This window comes from Camelus ferus, chromosome 19 (assembly GCF_009834535.1).
Source record: "Camelus ferus isolate YT-003-E chromosome 19, BCGSAC_Cfer_1.0, whole genome shotgun sequence".
Lineage (NCBI taxonomy): Eukaryota > Metazoa > Chordata > Mammalia > Artiodactyla > Camelidae > Camelus > Camelus ferus.
The window spans coordinates 34637527-34660279 of NC_045714.1; the positions used below are offsets into that span (position 1 = coordinate 34637527).

At 48.3% G+C, this 22753-nt stretch overlaps 1 protein-coding gene and 1 long non-coding RNA gene across 3 annotated transcripts in view; one reads left to right on the forward strand and one right to left on the reverse strand.

Moving 5' to 3' along the window:
- ANGPT4 (angiopoietin 4) overlaps positions 1-8866 on the forward strand; it is a 41267-nt gene extending 32401 nt beyond the window's left edge. Inside the window, exon 10 of one of the 2 annotated variants that reach the window (XM_032462022.1) lies at positions 173-8866. In XM_032462022.1, the coding sequence (XP_032317913.1) occupies positions 173-333 (161 nt within the window). In that variant the 3' untranslated portion in view covers positions 334-8866. The remainder of the gene's footprint in view (positions 1-172) is intronic. The other variant, XM_032462023.1, reaches the window with a different exon arrangement.
- Positions 8867-11924: 3058 nt separating this feature from the next.
- Positions 11925-19686, reverse strand: LOC116657798. Its single transcript, XR_004312926.1, has 4 exons — positions 19591-19686; positions 15322-15463; positions 13588-13636; positions 11925-12349 (listed from the first exon to the last, which is right to left on the reverse strand). It is a non-coding gene; the product is annotated as an uncharacterized LOC116657798 (long non-coding RNA).
- Positions 19687-22753: the final 3067 nt, after the last annotated feature.

The following is a 22753-nucleotide window of genomic DNA, read 5'->3' on the forward strand; positions in this document are numbered from 1 at the left end:
TCTGGGAGCTTCCCTCCCTCCCTCCAGGCCTGGTCCCACCCAGGCCCATCTCCAGCTAGCTGGCTTCCCAGAGGAGCCAACAGCCCTGATTTAATCTTCGGGGTAGGGGGCTGCCCTCACCTCACTGGCTGGGCCCCCGCCTCCCCAAAGCCTCTTTCTCCTCCTCCACCAGGGTGGTGGTTTGACGCCTGCGGCCTCTCAAACCTCAATGGCATCTACTACCCGGCTCGCCACCACGTGCGCAAGCTCAACGGCATCCGCTGGCACTACTTCCAGGGCCCCAGCTACTCGCTGCGCGCCACTCGCATGATGGTGCGTCCCACGGGCATCTAAGGAGCGGCGGCGCCTGGAGGCTGGACTCTCAAGAGGACCTGGACACGGTATCGTCTGGACAAGACAGACCCAAATACAGGACACAGTGCCAGGACCTTGTCCTGAACACCCTGGCTCCCCTGAGCCATCCCTCCTTGCCCCAGGAGTCTGGGAGAGTCACCTGCCTCCCTATTCCCTTCAAGTTGTGAAACGGCAGGTGTCTGGGGGGTTCCTGCCTCTGTAGTATCCCTCTTTCCCCTTCCCTCCTGTCTCCCGCAGGGACCTCCTGCCAGCTTGAGGGTTGCAGTACCCTGAATGAGCTGAGAACAGACTTAACTGGGCTCCGCGAAGGAATACATGAATTGTGGTGGAATTTCAGGCAGGTGGGAAGGCATTTATGGGCATGAAACTACCCAGATGGAGGCCCAGATTCTGTCCCCCGTTTGTTGGGCAGGCCATCTTGTGTTTCAACCTTTCTCAGCCTTGAGAGGTCCTTGGACTTTCTCTTCGAGACTGAAGGAGCTGCATCCACCCCACAATGGGAATCATTATTTCCACCCTCACTGTCTGCCAGTCCCAGGTGCCAGCGTCTAAAGCTCAGACCTCGTTCCTTAGGGGCTCCAAGAGATCTAAGAGGGATTCCTTTACCCCCCAGAATGTCCTAGAATATGTTCCAGACAGAATAACTAGGACTTCCCTCTAAAAGTACCCAGGGTCAAGGGAGGGAAACACCAGGTTAATCAATGTGAACAGGCATTCTCAGCTGCAAGACTTGTCAGAGCCATTAATGTGGTCATGTGCTTTGTGACTACCCACGAAGGGGCTAGAGTGGGCAGCTTTCCCCAGCTTTGCTTATTTGAAAATGGGGGCTGTTTATCCCAGAGTATCTCTCAGGGCTGTGGATACCCTTGGAAAAAGCTAGTCTTCGCGTGTCATGAGCTGGAACCCCGGGTTCACATCCCCACCCGCAGCTGCACTCACCATTTCTAGCTGCAATGGCCATGGTGATGTTCTCAAACAGCCTCTAAAAACAACTGGAAGGAATCTTTGGGTTAAAACAGACACACATCATCCCTGAAGAAGGGTCTAGAACCAAGTCTCCTGTCTGTGCTAGGGGCTGTTGTCCTCTGAGGCTCCTCTGGCCCCAGGAAGCCAGATCTCTGCCTGGGGGCTGCCCTCAGCACTTCCTAGGACTTCCTGAGTCCCAGCTCAAGTTCAGGGACTGTTGGGGACATCCTCTCTGCCTTGAGCAGGACGCCAATCCCTGGGTCCAGATCCTTCCTGTCTCCAGGCTAGAACCCCTAACGTGCTCCTGCCTCACCCAACAGTGATGCTATAGCTGAGGTCCACGGAGACTGGGCCTTTGCTGAGTCTGGGAGACCAGGGGCTCCTCACAAGCTTCCTTCAGATGACAGGGGCAGAGAGGAACCACACAGCCACGCTGCCACCCACTTCCATTACTGTGTCACCCTCCTCAGTCCTGGTGAGGCCACATAGTCCTGTCACCTTCAGCCAATACACGGGCCCAGGCAGGACTGACTTGCCCCACCACCAGGATGTGCCTGTCTATTCAGAACACTTTCTCCTGGATAAGGCTGTGGGGTGGAAATGAGGCACCTTTGTCCTGCCTGGCCCTGCCCGAGACCCTGAGTCCCTCTTCAGCCACTCCCCTGAGTAAACCCAGCACAGATTAACACTGACCTTCTTCTGGGAAACCAAAGGATGTGATTGCTGATGGTGACATTTCAGGTAGGAGGGAAAAATACTTAGGGGCATGTTGCTACCCAAAAGGCTGACAAGGCTTTACCCAGCATTTGCTGGGCAGGCCTTTATTTATCATCTACTGTGTGCGGTGTGATGCTGTAGGCAGGACTTTGAAGTCAGACAGACCTGCTCCAGCTCTTGAACTTGAAGCCTGGGGCTCAGCCTCTCAAGGCCTCAATTGTCTTATCTGTGGAATGGAGACAGTGGTACGCCCCCCTTGCTGCACTGGGCCAAGGAGGAAGTGAGACCATGCATTTCACCTTCTTAGCAGAGCCTGGCATGAAGCAGTTGCCTAATAAATGTTACTTCCCTAAGGGGTGAATGGGGTGGAGAAGTTGGCCCCCTAGTGCAGGCCAGCCCTTCTCCTGGACCCAGGGGAGGTAAGCGTTTTATTTTGGCAAACATCTACAGCATTTATTTTTGTACTGCAAGTATACAGAGCAGCACTGTGAGCACCAGGGACAGAACTCCTCTGGGTGGGGTGAAGGCCCCAATCCCTCTCTGCACCCCCATTGTCTACAAAGGCCAAGAAGCTGATTTGGGTGACCCTCACACACCTGTTCTTAAAAATACTCATCCTTCCATCTTACTTTCCCTCCTTCTCCATGCCAGGACTCTCAAATGCAAGGGATAGAAACCTTATCCTAAGGAATGGATTGATTCATGTACAGGAAGTCTAGGGGTGGTTTCAGGTGTGGTTAGATCCAGGTCCTCAAATGATGTAGCCCTCCCCACCTCTCAGCCCTGCTATCCATCATGTTGACCTCATTCTCCATCAGGTTCTCTGCCGACAGATGGTTCCAGCAGCCCCAGGCTCATGTCCAGCCTGCTCAGCATCCCTAAGACAGAAAGATTCTTTGTCCCAGTGATTCCATCAAAGACATGATTCTTTCCAGCAAGGATTGGTCCTGTGTCCATCCCTGTGCTTATCACTGTGATTCTGGTTGACCAGGCAAGAACAAGTGTTCACTTTTTCTCCTTCCGTCTCTCTTATGTCTATCTCTGCCCCCCTCCCAGCCTCCCTGCTCCCGAGGCCTGGCCCTAGGCTCCAGCTATTTCCTAGCTTGCCCCAGACTATCAAGGACACCACTGTGTCATGCCCAGAGATGTCAGACCAATTCATAGTCCGAGCTCTGTCCCTGGGATAGAGCCTCTGGCCCCCTCTAAGCCTCCATTTCCCATCTGTAAAATAAGGACGGAGCACCTGCAGACTCTAAAAGACAGCGACGCTGACTCACGATGGCTGCAGACACAGCTAAAGGATTCTGGGTGCACAGGGCCCTAGGGCATGGCTGGTGTGGCCTTGGCCCTGGCTGGTTCTCCTGGAGGCTACCACTTGCAGGAACTGGCTTCTGGGGTACCTGCCTCTGCAGGTTCCTATGTAGAATACTTGTCACCTCTCCCTGCATCAGACCAGTGTTCTCATTTTAGTGATGAAGAAATTAGAGATCAGAGAGGGAAAGGGTTTCATCCAAGCAGCACAGCCAATTAGCATCTCCAGTGCACTTACATCTATCAGCTGCCTCCCTTGTCCGCAGCTTTTTGGAGGCATCTTGGCACTGACCACAAAAATGCTGGAGTGCTGTCCCCTCCACTTATATCAAGGGCTGAAGGAACTTTCTGGAAAGTTTTCCAAGGCTAATCTGTCTTTCCCACTGGCACTTGGTAGGTCTCAATTGGAGCCAGGCAGGCAGAACACATTGTTCTCAAGATCTCTGCATGTTCCCAGAAAAGAAAATTTCTACTCTGGGGGGGAGAACTCACTGTGCACACCCCAGAAACAACAACCCAACAATAGGGTGGGAGGTGGCCCTTTGTAGAGGGTAGGGCAGCCACCAGCATTAGGTTGGTTTGTCTTCGTGGCTAGGGGATTTGACACCTTTTCCAGACTTTCCTGCCCCTCAGTATCCATGTGGGCCTTAACCTCTCCCATTAAAGATGCTTCAGAAAGCTAACAGGTTGCCTTGGCAACAATAGCATCAGCATATTTTGATGGAGCATCCCTTTGGAGAATGGAGTCTGGTCCTCCACGTCCAGCAAAAATATTACTTTCTTTTGTTTACGTGGGATGGCACTGCTGAGGGCATGTGTCCTGTAAGCTGATGTGTATGTCCTGAGCGTGGGGGAATCCAGTGGCCTTTAGCATCCAATATATTCCTGCCTTCTCCTGTGAGACCTCTCTGAGCCTCACTTCCCCATCTGCACAACAGGGAGATTGAGAGCTAGTCATGGAGAAGTCGTGCAAGTTCAATGCTGTGGTAGACGCAGGCCTGGCATATTCACATATTTATTCGTTCATAAACGTATTTATTCATTCACATTGCAAGGGTGTACTGAGGACCTGCTGGGTGATCTGGAGGGAACAGCAAACAAGACAGACAGATGACCACAGTTCTGAAATCAAAGTGCTTAACAGGCTAGAGGGAGACAGTCACTGAAGTCAAATTTTTAAAAAATTTTAACTAAATTAACTGATTAATTAATATATTATAAATGAAGAAAATAAACAGGGGGTACAGATAAAAAGATTTCAGAGGGTCCAACTAAGCCGGGTGATCAGGGAAAGGCTCTCTGAAGAGGGACACTTAAGTTGAGGACTTAAGTTGAGAAAGAGGCAGCCAAGTGAGGAGCTGTGGGAATAGTAGGTCCATTAGAGGGAACAGTAAGTGCAAAGGCCCTGAGGTGGTTGCAAGGAACTAGAAGGTGGCCAGAGTGGCTGGAGCACAGTGAGCCAGGGAGAGAGTGGTGGGAGGTGTCCGTAAGCACCTCTGTCAATGAGGAACTTTCCCAGTGCCTATCAAGGACTGGAGCACCACTCTGCCTGAGTCGCTGTGGAGCTGGGGCAAGTTCCTGCCTTCTCTGGACCTCAGTTTCCCAATCTGTAAAGTGCAAGAGAGGGATCAGCACCTTCTGAAAGTCATCCAGATCCAGTTATGGTATAAATATGGGTCAAGAGCCTATTGTGTCCACTGCCTCTGAGCTCTGGGCCACCAAGGGAGTTAGAAGGAGGAAGAGAAAATAAAAAGCTTGCCCTCGGGCCAAATGGGAGTTAGCATTGTCTCCTCCACCAGGTGAGCCTGGGGGCTTGGGCAGGATAGCGGGCATTCACTGCATGCCCCCTCTATGTTATTTCTACATGTACCATTTCTGAATTCCAGCAGTTTCTATTATTACCCCCATTTTACAAATGTGAAAACTGAGGCTCAGAAGTAAAGTATGTTACCTGCAGTTACTCAGTGAATACAGGCTAAGCTCCTACAGCATAAAGACCCCAAAACTCAGTGGGTTAAATCTTTCTCTTCCACGCGAGTCTGGAGTGGTGCCGTCCACGCCTGGTGGGTGACTCTGCCATCCTCGACCACTGCCTTCCCCTCTGGGGCCAGGACAACTGTTCCCGAAGGTGACATTTTCCATCTGGCAGGAAGGGAAACAGGACAGCTGGCACTGCATCCCCTCCAGCACCTCCTTTCTCACCCTGGCCTCATCTTTTGCCTGGAAGATCCTAACAGCCTCCCTAAAGGGCCCCATCTCCAGGTCTGCTCATTCCTGGCCTATAATCATGTCACTTCCCCTGCTTGGAGCCTTCAGTGGCTCCCCAGCACCCTGAGCTCAGCCTGCCAGCAGGATTCTTCATAACTGGTTCAACCCTTCTCCAGCTCCACCCCTACTGAAGTTCTTAAACTGGAGATTAGAGGCTTCGGGCTGAAGCATTCCTTTTGAAGAAAGGGTCCCAGATGGCCATCAGTTGTCCTGGAAGAACTGTCCATTTTTGCCCTTTAAGTCTCTGTGGCATTGAAAGCAGGGCCCAGCATGCAACAAATGCTCTCTCTAAGTAACACATTTTATTGGTTCAGCCCTCTAGCTCTGCAGAGAGCTGGGTCCCTGGCCCCACTTCTGCGCCTTTCAAGGATAATACTAGAGCCTTCAAAACCCCCATGACGGCTTTGTAAATTGCAAGACCCCCAGGACAGGGCCTGTACACAGCAAGCCCTCTGTGATGTTCTCTCCAATTACTTCTCTATGCCAGGCAGAACTTCCCCAGGAAGAACTTGCCTTAGAATATCCTGGGAAGCCCTATAATGCCATTCTGCAATAAATGCTATTATCATCTCCTCCTTTCACAGAGGGGGAAACTGAGGCCCAGAGAAGCCAAGTCACTTGACCAAAGTGACACAGTTAGGGGTTGTGGAGCCGGCTTTGGACCCAAGTCACCTGCTCCAGAGCGTGTTCACCTTGACTTTATGTTCCCTGCAACCAAGGTTAAAGGAAAATAAATAAATACATAAGCAGTCCCTGAGTTCAAGCTAGGAAGCGGTTGAAGCACAGAGGAAGATAAAGGCCCACTGTCTGCACTGCATCCTCCTGGGACAGGGACAGGCGCTTCCTTCCTGCTTCTAACTTCCTGGCTCCTCTGCCCTGGCTTCGGAACACATGACCACAACCCCGCCACCCATCCCTGAGTAGGATTTAGCTTTTTTCCTTCTCAGCATTCTTAACTTTCCTGCCCCGGCACTGGGCCCTGGACAGGGGAGGCACAGGGATAGGACACATTTGTCAATCCTAATCTGGGGAGCAATGGGGGGCTATGGCAGCCCAAGAACCCCCTAGCTGGCTGAGGGCCCCCCTCAGTCTGGAAGACGTGTCAGGACCACAGTCACCCAGGCCTGGCTATGTCTACAAATCACAGGGGACTGGACCCCTTTCCTCTCCGGACCTCACTCTCCCCATCTATAAAATGGGAGTGAGCAGTCTAGCTCCATTTGCTTCACAGAGTTGCCATGAGACTCAAGTAAGATGGTCTCTTCCCTCAACAAATCTTTACTGAGTACCTACTATGTGCCAGCAACTGTGCTAGGCACTCCAGACACAGCCATGAACAAGACAGGCAAATACCTACTCTAGGGTCCCTATAGTCTAGGGTGAGTGGGAGGAGACAGAAATTCAATAGAAATTAACCAAACAACAAAACGTATAGTGAATATGATAGGGGACCTAGACGGTGCTGTTTGAGCAAGGATGTCAACTTAGGGAAGCCATCCTTGAAGAAGAAAGAGGAGTTCAGTGAAGAAGGAAAAGGGTTCCAAGCAGCGGGAACAGCACATGCAAAGGCCTGGTGGCTGGCTCGGGGGAAAGCTTCAGAGCATTCAGGAAGGGGAAGAGGCCAGAGCTCTGATAGAGGCAGAGGTAGGCTGGGCCTTGAATGCCAGACTGAGAAGAGGACACAGGAAGAAATGACCTAAAGCGAAGGAAGCCAGGACCATGGGGGAACCCAGAGCCCACAGGCTTTCCCATCCTCCAGTGTGAGCATGGAACCTTGAGCAAGTTGCTTCCCCTCTCAGGGCCTGGGTTTTCACTCCCAGTGAAAGAGGGATCACCATACCTATTTTGCCAAGGTTTTTGCAGATTAGAGAAAATCTATCTACTGCATGTAAAAGACCTGTCCCAGTACAAAAGACTTCTCCGCAGATGATGACCACTGTTCTTCTCAGCACAGCCATGGAGTTTCTGGGTTTTCCCATTATTTCCTGTTTCTGGAATATCTGCCATTGCTGAAATTTGGTAGCAGACAAGTTGGAGTGAACTCCAAAGGTTTTAGGGAAAATTTATCTGAGAGAAGCCAACCCATGCGTTTGCTCTTTTCCCATCATTTGAGAAAGGACCCCAGGGTTCCACAGGAACCTAGTTTGAGAATAATAACCCAAGAGACCGGTAAAGGAGGATCTAACAAACCTGACAACTGTGCAACAGGTTCTGATGATGATAATAATAGCCAAAGAGTATAGGACGTATTAGCCCCTAACTGGAAACAGCAAGAGGAAATTGGATAAATAGTGGTAAATTCATACCATGGAAGGGAGGAGTATTCACTGGGAAGGGGGACTAGGGCAGCTTTTAGGGTGCTAGGAATGTTTGTTTCTTGACCTGGGTGAGAGTTACATACATGTGTTTTGTTTCATCAAGAATTTATCAAGCTGTACCTCTGTTTGTGCATTTTTTCTCTATGTATGTTTTCTTTGTAGGGATGGGGGGAGGGGAATTATACATATGCAAATATACTGTAAACACAAAGAAGGCTAATTGGGGGGAAATAGGAGTTTAGAGAGGAATTTGGCAACAGGTAAAAAAATTACGTATGCTTTTACCCTTTGACACAGTAATCCTCATTTCTAGGAATCTGCCCTGAATCTACATAAACTATGAACAAGCCTTGCTTGTGTTAACCAAAGATTGGAATCAACCCAAATGAATCAACTGAAAAACATTTATTTCTGTCTATCAAACTAACCCAATCTCTGGCAAAACACAACCACCGTGTGTTTTATTTTGTTCATGGATTCTGGAGGTCGGGAACCCAGACGAGGTACTGCAGGATGGGTGGTCTCTACTCCATGAGGGCTCAGCCTCAGCTGGAAGACCTAAATGGGTGGAGGTGTCCGGATGTTGAGGTGAAGCTAGGGGAGGGCTCAGAGAGGTAGGGATGGAATCATCTGGAGGCTTTATTTCTGTCACCTGGGCTGGGATGACTCAAAGGCTGGGCCTGGGCAGGACTACTGACTGGAACCCCCACACGTGATCTTTCCATGTGGCTCCGGCTTCCTCCCAATTTGGCGGCTGGGTTCTAGGAGGACACGTCCTGACAGCAAGCATTCCAAATGGGGCCAACACGATTTGCAGGGCCCAATGCACAATGAAAATTCTGGGCCCTTTGTTCAAAGAGTAGGAAAAAAGTGCCAGTATTGGTGCTAAAATAAAGAGCTTTTTCCTTTTTTCTCATCTCTCGCTCAACTTATCATGGTGTTTTTTATTTACTACTAAATGTTGTTCTAAGTAAAGAAAAATTTAAATTTAAAATTATTAGCATGAATTTTACCATTCGTCTCTATATGGTGCAATGACAGTTTTAAACGCCAATGTCAGAGCATGTAACTCAAATGTGGAATCACAAACTACATCACTGGTATTTCATAGCTCATACATTCTTACTGGGACAGTGGAAATGCTGCACCAAACTAACTGAATTGCTTTTATTTAAATTCTTGATATTCACACATTCTACCAACGCTCCCTACATCCTACTTACTGATGAAAAAGGAAGGCTGAAAGGAAAGGAAACTACAGGGTTCCCTATCTTTCCTCTTCTTTCTACATCGTCATTTTCAGGGTAAGTGGTTGGCGAATACAGGAAATAAAATGGAGAGGATAGGATGTGACAAGTTTCCTTGGTTGTCCTTGTTTTTTGGAACATTACATTTTTTTCTGTGACCAAAGAAACTTCAAGTTCTAACAGAATGCATGTTCTTTCTGAGCTGTGCCCCTGCTTACTCAATCATAGACATAACCTGCTCACCTCGTACTCATTTTGAGTCCCTCTAAATGTCCATGCCTGTGGTTCACCAGCATTCTGTGCTCCAGGGGCGCCGTGAACACTCCATGCGAATGGTGAACACCCTTATTACATGTATCCCTTCCGCTCACGTGCGTGATCCATTGCCCATTGGACTTCACTTCTGATACACAAATTCAAAGATGAAATTTTAAATTTCAAGATAATTGCTAAGAATTTCAAGATGTGATAGCAGAGCATTAAGAGAAGAGCCCCCTCCTTTTTTTTTTTCAGTGGCAGTGCTAGGGATTGAACCCAGGACCTCATGCATGCCAAGCATGCATTCTACCACTGAGCTATGCCCTCTCCCCTAGGAGAATCCTTCCGAGCGTGCAGCCCTACATACAAGGTAAGCTTGTTGCGGAAGCCAACGACAAACATCACAAATGCCTAAACCAACAGAATGGCACACATATCCTCTGCATGGACACAGGCTCCACCAGACGTCATTTACACAAGTTTGAAGATATCGTCATCAAGAATGTCCAGACTACAGCAGAGCATCAGCACAAGTGAGTGACCCTTCTGAAACTCACAGACAAAATCCCAGCCCTCTGAGACAGTGTTATTCTCTAAATTACACACGTGGAAACACTTATGGGTGGTGGATTCTCTTGACAGTGGTGATGGTTTCACAAGTGTACACATATGTTAAAACTTACCAAATGTTTTGCTCTAAATATGTGCAATTTATCATGTGTCAATTTTACTTCAATAAAGTTGGATTTTGTTTTTTTTTTAAGATAGTAAACATTAGATAAGATATAAGTTGTTATTTTCTCTTGGCACCCAAAGCTCCTCAGACATAGCATCAGGCTGACATAGAGATTATCATGTGGAATTGAAGAAATACAGTATTTCACTTAATTCTCACAACTCAGCCAGCAATTGTCCCTGTTCTTTAAATGAGATAATGAGATGAAGTGACTTGCCGTGAGTTTTCCGCCCTGCCCCCACTCCTTAGAAAGCACATCACAAAGCTGTAATCATGGATCTAGTGTGGCACAGGTGTGAGGATTAGCCATTGACGACTACAAATGATCCACGTGGTATGTATGTAGTATCGTTATTGATACCATTTAACTTTGGGGAGGAAGACAGTTAAACAGACGTGCTGGCATTTGGGGAAAGATAAACTGAGAGGCACCCCTGGAGAGGAGGGAGGGATATTCAAGAACAGGGGGCTTGCTATCAAAGGGACCTTCCTAGGGGGAGGGTATAGTTCAGTGGTAGAGTATGTGCTTAGCATGCAAGAGGTCCTGGGTTCAATCCCCGGTACCTCCGTTAAAAAATAAGTAAATAAACCTAATTACCTGCCCCCCCAAAAAACAAAACAAACAAACAAACAAACAAAAAGAGACCCTTCTGGGGGACTCCTATCCCAAGGACCACAGGGTGGGAAAAGACTTTAGCTCTGTGGCTCAGATGGCTCACATCCAGAGACCCTTAGGGTACGACCCCCAGGACCCCTGTGTGGGTAGAGGGTGGGCTTCACTAGTTTCCTTTGATATTGTGATTTATAATAAGATGTATATAGGTTTGGCCTTCATTCTGTTTCTGGCACAAGGCTCCTAAACCTTTGCAGGAGAGGGGGCTGGAGGCTGAACTGATCACTCACAGCCAATGATTTCATCAACCATGCTTATGTAATGAAGTCTCCATAAAAACCCAAAGGACAGGGTTCAGAGAGCTGCGCTGGAGAACACGTGGAGGTGCAGGGACAGTGGGACACCCAGAGAGGGCATGGCGGCTCCGCACCCCTGCCACATGCCTTGCCCTACGCATCTCTTCCATCTGGCTGTTCCTCAGTTATATCCTTTTATGATAAACTGGTGACCTAGTTAGTAGATACACTGTTTCCCTGAGTTCTGTGAGCTGCTCTGGCAAATTAATTAAAAAAAGGGTCTTGGGAAACCCTGATTTAGTAAAAAAGCACAGGTGAAGCTGGTGTCTAAAGCGGCAGGTGGGGCACTCTTGTGAGATGGGATGCTAACTCCAGGTAGATAGTGTCAGAACTGAGTCAAATTGTAGGACACACCCAGCTGGTGTTGCCTGATGTGTGGAAAACCCACATGTCTGGCATCAGAAGTGAAGTCGTGTTGTAGCAGGGTATTGAGAGCAGAGGAGCCCCCCGAGAGCGGGGTTTTCCTTTACATCTCCTCGCAGCACCCCCATCCCCACAGGCAGCCTGGCGCAGGGACTGTGGTCCCAGATACTCTTCAGTCACAAGTGCCCAAGAGAAGGGTTCCCTATGGGAACAGCGTCCCCCTTCCTCCAGACTCCCCTTCCCCCAAGCTGTGCCCTGGTCACATGTCCAGCCTCAGGTCAGAGGCTGAGCCCTAGGGCACACTTGCCCTCCAACCTGGCCTTCACCTGCTGCCCCACCCCCCAACCCCCGCCTGGCCCCACTGTCTTTTCCCAGCCCAGCCCTTCAGTTTCCCAAGGGATGTGGAGATGCGATTAATCAAAGTGATCCCAGAAATCAGACAGAAGGCCCAGAGTGGACAAGGGCTTGTGGTTCCCTTTTCTGCACCTAGGCATTCCACACACCTACATACAGAAATGGAGATCCACGCATCCTAAGGCATGACACTTGCCTGGGGATATTCACATGCTTATGCAAAATACAGAGAACCAGCCCACAGTAGCCCATAGGCTGAAAACACAACTGACAGATTAATTAATGCGCAACCACTCAATAGCTGTGTGACCTTAAGCAAACTGCACAACTTCTCTGTGCCTCATGTCCGTCTCTGTAACAAGCCGGTAATGATACCCGCTCATGGGATCATTGGAGGATTGAGGAATCTTCACATTTATCTGGTCTTGCATCCCTTTGGCATCTGGTGAAGGCATGGAGCTGCCCCTCAAAAGGATGTTTTCAAATGCCTGAAATAAAATGCATTCAATTTTAAAGGAAAGAAATTTCTTAAAATTATGGTTACCAAAATATTTTTGACAAACACAATCGTGGTAGAGTACTGCATATGCATCGTTGTGAGCACTTAGAGCAAGATCTAGTGGAGGAGGAACTGCAATTTCAAAGTAATGGTGAATGTTAACAATATTCTGAGATGTCCGTAATGACTATGGAATATGAAAATAGCCATAGTTTCTAATGGTGACAAAGTTCCAGGCCCAAATATCACTGTGGCTTGTATCCATGTTCCTAACTGAAGAAAGTGCTGAATTTAACTAAAGATGAGTAAAGAAAAATTCAATCCGTGGATGCTGGTAAGACCCCAGATTAAGGATCTTTAAATGAATAGATGCTTAGAAAAAAATGCCTTAGAACAGTCCCTGACACATAGCAAGTGCTTCCCAAATATTATTATTAATATATATTATTGATAATAGAATTCATTTATGTATAATTAGCACTATAACTATATGATTAAGATATTGTTAATATAATATGTAAATGGGAGAGGAAAACTTCTGGGAGGAAACAAAGTGCCTAAAAATGCCGGTTTGAGCAGGAATGAGCCGTTGCTCCAACTTGAGAGCTTTAAAAGGGGAAGGAAACTCCCAGACCCCTCAGTGTGGACGTAAACTGAGAAGGGGAAAAGCAGCCCTCCATTCAGGAGCTGGCCTGGCTGGTGATCACCTAGGCCTGACACCCACAGGTCACAACTGATGTCCTGCTGAACATAAGCAACTTCACAGAACACCCACGACAGACAAGGCGCTCTGGGACTCTGATGAATCAAGGTGGAATCGAGGCCAAAGCAAGACCACTCTGTAATGTCTCAGCACAAAATGACCAAACACCCCACCATCCCTGCTGATACAGTGACTGCTGCTTCTTCACCACTTAGCAGCATTAGCCTGGCCCTAGTTGGCCTTCTCTGCAGGGAGGATTACCAAGATCTCAACCCTAGAATGACTCTCACTTCCCAACAGCATCCAATCAAGAGAAAAATCCCACTTCCTTAAGCTTTCCTCAAAATCGCCTAACACAAGCCGGAGTCCTATAATCAGCCTCGTCTGACCCTTCTCTTGCTGAGACACCAGGGTTCCCCAGGGTGTGCGTTCCCTCCCTGCAGTGGGTAACGGAGCCCACCTGTTTAACCGCACATGTGCTCCTGATGGCCTCAGACTGGAGGCATGGACAGAAAATTACTCACAGAATGAGGTCCCAGCTCCTTCAGCTTTCAGTCCTCAAACAACTGCAATCTGAAACAAAGTTACAAATTAAATACTAACACACTACAAAACTAATAATTACTACATAACTATAGTAGTTATTATATTGTATTTATATATTCTATATCTTATATAAATATAATTACATAATTATTTTTATTATTAATTCACCCAGGCACTGTTTTATGTACAGTCCTGGCCTCACTCATTCAGGTTCTACAAACTCCCTGTGAAATAAATTCTGTGTCCTTTTAGAATTAGGCTTGACTTCCTGTAACAGGAAAATCAAATAACAGATCTGTAAGACAGTGGCTTATGTAGCAGTTAGTTCTCACTTCCTAACAAACAATCTTACAACTTAGTGGCTTAAACTGACCGCGGATTTGCTTATGACCCTGTAGGTTGGCAGTGTGGTCTGGGCTCAGCAGGGACAGCTTGCCTCTGGGTTTGACACCCATCTGCAGTCCACTGTGCTCAAGGGCCTCTCGCACACGGCTGTTGTCTGGCTGTAGGCAAGGCCACCACAGGTGAGTGGGCCACCGCTCTCCTCCTCCACAGGCCAGCCCTGCTTGCTCACATGGTGGTCTCAGGGTCCCAGGGGCCGCAAGCCCAGCACACAAGCCCCTCTTACACACTGGCCTCTTCCCGTTGGCCAAAGCAAGTCACAACAGCCAGCCCAGACTCCAGGGATGGAAAGAGAGTGTCTGATGGAGAAGCTGCAAAGTCTTTTTGAGAAATCACATTGCAAAGGTGTGGGCATGAAGGAATGGGAGGAATTTGAGGCCATTGTTGCTAAAAATCTACCTCAGTTTGTTTTTCTTTCACATCAAGAAGTCTGGGGAGCCAACAGAAAGGGCTCCCAAGGGCCAAAGGTGGAACAATTTGGGCAAAAATAATAGTAATAAAGTTGTGCTGGATTATAATCCAAAGAATAAAATAAATATCCGTGAGTCCACACTGAACTAAATGAATGAATAAATAATCAAACAAACAAATAGAAGAGATAAATCTCCCCTGCAGAAGAATCTAATTTATGTAGCTACTCCACCCTGAAGGAGGGAACATCACTCCCCATTCCTTAAGTACTATGCATAGTGACCTTAATCCAAAGAGCACAGCATGGAAAGAGAGGGGGCAAAAAAAGAGTAACTTTACTGGAAGAACCTGACAGTGATCAAAGTTCACCTCCACACTGATCAGTCACATTGATAGGACCTACCCTTGGCAGACCAGGCGGAGGCTGCCACTCTACCTCGGTGACCTCCCTCCCCAAACACATGACCCAGTTAAACTATAAGAAAATCATCAGGCAAATCCCAATTGAGGGACATTTTACAAAATACCAGACCAGCACTCCTCAAAACTGCGAAGGTCATCAAACACAAGAGAAGTCTGAGAAACTGTCAAAGCCAAGAGGAGCCTAAGGAGACATGCTGACTAAATATAATGTGGTGTCCTGAATGAGATTCTGGAACAGAATGGGATATTTGGGGAAATCTGAATGAAAAGTGGACTTTTTGGTTAATAATAATGTCACAATATTGGTTCATTAATTGTGATAAACGTACCATACTAGTATAAGATGTTATTAATAAGAGAACCTGGGTGTGGGGTATATAGAAAATCTCTGTACTATCTCTGCAATAATTCTGTAAATCAAAAACTTTCCTAAAACTAAAAGTTTATTTTAAAAACAAAGTCTGGAAAGATCAGACCAGGCCCAGGCTGGTGCAGCCTCCATGGTGTCATCAAAGTCTTGGATTTCTTCCAGCTTCATGTTGCTTCATCCTACCACATGGTTTCATCCTTGAGGTCCTTCTTGATCCAAGATGGCTGCTGGAGCTCCAGCCTTAATGCCTGAGTTCCACATAGGAAAAGGAAAAAGGGGAAATTGGTTTTCCTCTCAGCTGCATCAGCATTGTCTAAGGATATTTCCCAGAAACCTCACCTAACAACTTCCACTCCTCGGCTACCAGAAGCTGTAACAGAGGCTAGGAATGTAGTGTTTGGGCTGGGTACATTGCCACCCAGGGCAATGACCCAGGGTTTGGTCAACAAAGAAAAAGAAGAGGTAGGAATTGCGTAGGGAATCAGCTGTCTTTCAGGTGCTATTATAATTCCATTTTAGAGATGAAAAAACTGATGTTTATCGAGGTTCAGTGACTTGCCTGTAGTCAGAGGAGGAAGATGGATTTGAACTCAGAAATCATGACTCTTAAGCCGTAACCACTAAGTGATGCTACCACAGCATCAATGTAACAACATTAACTTAGTGATATGGACGATGTTGCTTTGCTAAACCTGAATTGTCACCAGCAGTGTGAATGTGGGACACTCAACTGTGCTGTCATTTCTTGTGGGTTCATCACAGACTTCCTCCTAATTCCTATTCTACCCACGGTAACATTTCCTTCCCACCCTCTACCACCACATCACTTGACCTTCACTTAGCAGGAATTCATTTTACATATCAAGGCCACCTCTGCCCTTTTCTCACCGCTCCAAGCTGATTACAGTGGTAAAGCATTGTGGTCAAGATCACAGGCTCCGAAGTCAGCCTGAGTTCAAATCTTGGCTGCACTCCCTCACTTGCTGTTGACTTTGTTACGAGTTACCTAACCTCTCCGTGCCTCAACTTTCTCTGTGAAATGGGAATGATAATATTACCTATCCTATAGGGTTGTCATGAGGGTTAAATGAATAATACAATTAAAGTACAAAACACAGTACCTGGACCATAGTTAGTTCTCAATAAATGTTATTCTTTGATGCCATTGTGACCCCAAATCCAAATACAATCTCAGGTAGGACCCACCTGTGGTCATGCAGATGATTCATGATTTGTTTGTTAACATTTTTAGGATTACCATCAAAATGAAAGCAAACAACTTCAAAATCCTTATGGAGAACTCACTACCCATGACCCCCAGTGCATCCTCAAATACCAGCTTGGGAAACACTGATTTAGAGCAAAAAGCACAAGCTTTTCAGATCTGGCTCAAACTGCCTTGAACTTGTGGTATATAACCTTGGACAAGTCCCTCTTGAGGCTCTCTAGGCTCAATTAGCTCAGCCCCTGAGTGTGATATTGACAGTATTGCTGGGCCAAATGTGACAACTGTTTGGGAAAGGAACTTGTGATTTGTGAAGTGCTTGGGGGTCCGAGGTTTATCTGGGGGAAACAGGACCTGCTGCTAATTAGAACAAGCCTCCTACTGCAGGGACTGTCCCACCCCCAGGGTTGGGATTTGGGGGACCCAGGTACTCTCCAGGATCTGTCCAAAACTTGCTGTGTGGCTTTAAGCCCCTTCTCTTTCTGTCCTCAGTTTCCCCATCTGCTCATTGAGGTCCCCCCAGTCCCAGCCCACTGGACCACACCGAGAAGTTAAGTGATTTGCTCACACAGCCAGTAAGTCACAGAGAACCAGACTTGGAGTCCAGTGCTCTTTCCACACAGAAGCACCCCACAGCTGCCTGCATGGATCAGAAGGGTCACTGCTCCATCCAGAAGGGCCACTGCTCCATCCATAGAGTATCCAACAATGTTGTGTCTCCCCAGTCACCACATCGGCCAAGGGAAATTGGGTGACAAACACCAGAAAGTGACTAGCCGAGGGGCCCAGCAGTGGATTTATGGGAGGGGATCTGCCTGTGTGCCCTTCCTTCAAGTTTCAAGTTCCCAGGAGAGATTCTGGGCTGCCCAGCCTGCAGTCAGGATCTGTTGATACAAGCGAATTACCTGTGGTCAGAGGACCGCGTGCATAATTCAGACACAGCCAGAGGGGACCATTGTGAGACCCACCCCATTTGTGTCTATGACCCACATCCCCACCTCCAGGTGTTTGCACAAGCTACTGCCATCCCTCTAGAGGAAAGCAGGAGATATTTTTCAGACCCTGGAACAGAAATAAATGCATATTTTTCTTTCCCAAAACCTTCCTGTGGGGTTACTGTTTGTAAGTAGTGTGATACTCGGGGCCTGGTTCTAGATGTGTGCAGGGCCCCAGGGCTCGGGGAGAAGAACTAGTTGGGGTTTCCACCTCCCCCCCACCCCCCAGAAATGTTTGCAGGTCCAGCCCAGCCCACAAACATTTGTCTCCAAGGGAACCAAACTTCCCCCACCCTGGGAGGCTCTGCCCTATTGCCCCTGTCAGCAGGCGGGACCTAACTCACACACTCAGAGCGGTGATAATGAAGACAATAATAAAACTAGCTGACATTTTTTGAGACACTCAGCTAGGTCTCTGACCTGCATCTCCCATGTCATGAGAGGTGTTATTAATAGTCCATTTTACAGCATAGAAACCTGGGGCTCAGAGAGCTGAAGTGGCTTGTTCAAGGTCATACAGCTGGTAAAAAGTAGAGCAAGAATTTGGACCCTGAAATGGTCAACTGTTGGAGCCAAAAGGGCCCCCAAAACACATCTCAGGCACAAGGTCAATTAGCAGATGGGGAGCCCGAGGCCCACAAGAAGGAAGAGGTTGCGGATGTGCATTTGTGCATTTATGGCGCTCCCACCAACAGTTTCATGTCCCTTAGCTCATTGCCCATTTGGAGGAAGGCATTCTCGCTCCCATTTCACAGACTGGACACAGCAGCTCAGCATAGGGGCATCCCTTGTCTAGAGTCCTGCAGCCAGTGAGGGGCAGAGCTGGGATTCCAGCCACGGGCCCTCTGACCTAAGTCTGTGCTTTGTCCCTCTGCCCTGGGCTCTCAGACTCAGGCCCAGCTCCTGCACCCTTGGGCCCTGCTCTGCTGTGGGGGCAAGGGTGCTACCTCCTTCCTGGTCCCTGCGCCTGGCCTGGCGGGGGAACCTGCCCGAGCTTGCTGCCGGGAGCTGAGGGTATTCAGTGGGTGGCCAGAAGCTGGCTCTCTAGGGGGCCAGTGGCCGGACAAAGGAGGGTTGGCAGAGGAATGGGTATCACAGCCTCCTAGGGGATGAGAGGCGGGGCTCCCGGCAGGGCCTCCGGAGCTGGCGTAGCTTCTGCCTGATGTTGCCTCCCTGCAGGGACCAGGTTTCAAGTCCCATCTACTCTCTGGGTTCACTTCCTCATCTGTACATGAGGAGGTTGTACTCAGCGGTTGCTAGGGACTGCTTTAGCTCTGACACTGTAGGATTCTAGTCATCTATCTCTGAGTAAGAAATCGTGACAAACTTAGCAATTAACAACAACCTTCTTACAGTTTCTATGGCTCGGAGTCTGGGCATGCACAGCACAGCTCAGTTCTCTGCTCGGGTCTCCTCTGGCTGAATTCAGCCGTCACCTGGGCTGTGTTCCTTTGTGGAGGTTCGGGGTCTTCCAGGTTCACTCAGGTGATCTGAAGAGTTCAGTTCCTTGGGGTTGCCAGCCTGAAGTGCACGTTTCTTTGCTGACTGTTGGCTGGGGGTGCCTCTCAGCTCCTAGAGGCCACCTCAGGTCCCCGCCATCCTTCACATCCCTATTGCCCTCGCCTCCCACATCCAGCGCTTCCCCCGTGGCTTCACCTTCAGAGCAGACCCAGAATCTGACACTCCTCACTCCCAGCTGCCTCAGCCCGAGTCGGCACCTGCATCTCCCGCCAGGACTATTGCAGTAGCCTCCTAGCCGGCCTCCCTATTTCCTCCCTTGCTGCCTTACAGCCCATTCTCCACTTGGCAACCTGGGAGGGGGGTTGTTCAAATACAAGTCTGATCCTGTCCCACCTCTGCTCAGACCCTTCCCATGGGTTCTCAGAGGAAAAGCCTATGTCTTCATCATGACCTACAGATACCCACAAGGCTCCCCTCAACTCCTTCCAGCCTCTGCTGAAATGTCACCTGGTCAGTGAAGCCTGCCCTGACCATCCTATTTAAAAGCACAATCCTCACTTCTAAAAAAGTTATACATCCGGGAATGGATATAGCTCAGTGGTAGAGTGCATGCTTAGCATGCATGAGGTCCTGGGTTCAATCCCCAGTATCTCCATTTTAAAAAAAATCAGATTAAAAAAAAAGTTATACTTACACTTCATACCAGGCCCAGCAATTCCACTCCCAAGAGAAATGAAAATATATGTGCACACAAAGAGTTGTCTGCAAATGTCCACAGCAGGTGCATCTGTAATAGCCAAAAAGTGGAAATAACCCAGATGCCCGTCAACAGGCTGGATGAATAAACAAAACGTGGGGTAGCCAGACCGTGGGACACTCATCAAGCAAAAGGAACAAACACGTAACAGCGTGGATGAGTCGCAAATGTATTACACTGAGTGAAAGAAGCCGGTTTCCATTTGTATGAGTTCCAGAAAAGACACATCCAATCTATAGTGCAGGAAGACCGACCAGTAGCTTCCTAAACGGGAAGTGGGGCGGGAGGTGGGGACTGACTGCAAAGGTGCATGCAGGAACTTTATGGATGGATAGAAATGTTCTATAACTTGTCTGTAGTGGTGAGCACGCAAATGTATACAACTCACCGAACCGTAGACCTAAAATGGGTCAATTTTATTGTATAGCCATTCTACCTCAGTGAAAATGGAAAATATCCAGAGCCCCGCTCCCCCTTCCTGCTGCTTCCTCCCCCTCTGCACTTCCACTCTCTGGGGGGGCATTGCCTGTCTCCCCATGGGAGGGGAGGAGGTTTATTTGTTTTGTTCCCTGCAGTATCTTTAGTGCCTAGAAGAGTATTTGGCACATAGTAGGTGCTTAATGAATATTGTATGGATGGATGAATTCAGTCCCTGAAGGCTCAGAACTAGTCCATGGGAATGGCTGTTTTGGTGTCCACACACCCACCTGGAGGTTGCAAGACAAACCCCAGACCAGCAGGGCCTGTGCCACTGTGGGAAGTGTCATCATTCCATTGGGGGCTGTGTCATCACCCGGGCATTTGGATGACGCCATTCCAGGGTGTGTGCCATGCCCACCACCAGGCGGTCCAGCTTGGAACCTGATGCCCATTGGCTGGGGTTTCCTGTGGGTGCTGTGTGTGTGGAAACCCAAATATTACCGTAGAGGGTGGAGCCACAAAACCAAGCCGGGCAGAGCCCAGAATGGGGCCCATGGATGCCCCAGGGGAGTTAGCGAGCTTACTGGGCCTACAAGCCCGATGTTTTTCTGTCTGTTTGAGGTTTCTTGCCGTTTACTTTGTGTTACTTTATTTTAATTATTTTTAATTTAAATGTATTTTAATTTTTTTAATTTTTAAATAATTACTTATATAGCATATATTCTAATTATTTTATATAATTATCTATGTATACTTATTTATATATTATTATAATTATTTGTATATAATTATTATAGTAATAAATACATTGTTTTATTTAAATTTATATCAAAATTCAAAAGAAGTGTGCCTCCCTCCCACCCCTGGCTCCAGCCAGCCAGTTCCCCTCAGGCAGCCAATGTTCAGGGTTCCCTGTGTAACTCTCCACGGAGATTTAAGACCAGCACAGAGGGCTGGGGCACATATTCCGGTTTCAATAAACATAGCACACAGCAGACACTGTCCCACATCTCACTCTGTTCACTGAGCCCAGTGCCCTGCCTGTCTACATCCGTGCGCACAGCGCACCTTTTCAGTGCCTTGTGGGCTCCCATTGCGTGGCCTGGCTGAGCTGATTTAACCACCGCTCCTTGATGGACATTTGCAATTGTTTGCTATTACAAACTCTACCCTTTGTATGGAGTATTTTTACAGTTAAGTAATTACTTGCTCACAGTTAAACAGTGAGAGCATAACAGACTGAATGTTTTCTGAGAGCTTGCTTCTCATGAGAACTCAGAAGCTTTGGCCCCACTGAGCCCACATTCTTGGGGGTGATGCTGGCTGGGACACCTGCTGAATAAATGCCACTGGGTCTCAAGATGCCCAGAAGAATGAGTGCTGGGGTTTCGTGCACCCCTAAACCCACCACCCTCCTCGCCTCTGTGACCTTGGGTACATGGCTTCACCTTTCTGAGACTTTGTTGGAGGACATGATAAATGGCACCTGCTTCACCATGGCACTTACGTACAGGAATGAGCTCCCCTGGGAGCACTGCTTTGTGCTGGACACACCATAGGGGGTTTGGGGCCTCATAGATGCTCATTGGTTTGGTTTGCATGGGTGATTCTTCCAACTGTTGAAATGCTTAAATACTGGCAACAAATTAATTTTTTAAAAACCTAGTCAATACATATAATGTTAGTCCTAATGGTGTCCAGATTTAAGGGATTTGTCCTATTGGCAGACACTGAGATGGGGGACAATGGGGACCCAACAGTCCACTCAGTTAGGTTGCAGCAAAGCTGCGATTGAAACTCAAGGCGTCCTGGATCCATGAGCTGTTAACCACCACAGCCTATCAGAGACCCTGGGAGCTGGTGGTGAAGGGAGGGCACTAGTAGTGAGGTTTAACAATGATAATGCCACACTACACACACACACACAGGCAGGACAGGACTGTATTCCACCGGTTCCACTACAAACTGCACTAGCTCCTAGCTATTTAACTTCCGATAAGGCAGCTGTCCTCTCTGAGCCGGAATGTTCCCATCAGTAAAGCAGTTACCATGCAGAGTGAAATTAGACACAGACCAAGAAAGAGTTTTGCAAACTGCAAAGGCTGCAGGCACGTAGAGGATTAAGTGATTTAACCCTCCAGAGGACACTGAGGGAGGAGGGAGAAGTGGAGAGGGAGGTGGGGACATCTGACAGGCCCAGTTTGCCCTTAAGAACCTCCCAGGGCTGCCTGGCCCAGCTGTCAGGCAGCCTGATTCTGGCCCAGCGCCAGGCTGGCAGGCTCCAGACAGAGCCTCCTGGCTCCAGCTGGATGCCACGGTGAGGGTAAGGGGCCAACCTAGGGGCTGAGCTAGGCTATTTTCATCCCCAAGAGGGCCAGGGAGAGGGCTCCCTTCCTCTGCCACAGGCCCTAACCCTCCACAGGATGGAGTCTTCCTTTCCAAACCCAAAACCTACCTACAGACCACAGATACCTCACAGCAGAGCTGGGGAAACCAAGGAACAGAAAGGTATGTAACATCTCTAGGTCACTCAGCTGGGGCTTGAAGCCAGGCCTCCTACTTTCCGAGAGCCAGTTCTTTCCAGCACGTCATTCACTCATTTCTCCTCACTCATTCATTCCTTCATCCAACAAGTGTTTGTGAAACACCACCTGTCCCCCAGGGCAGGGGGACAGCCTAA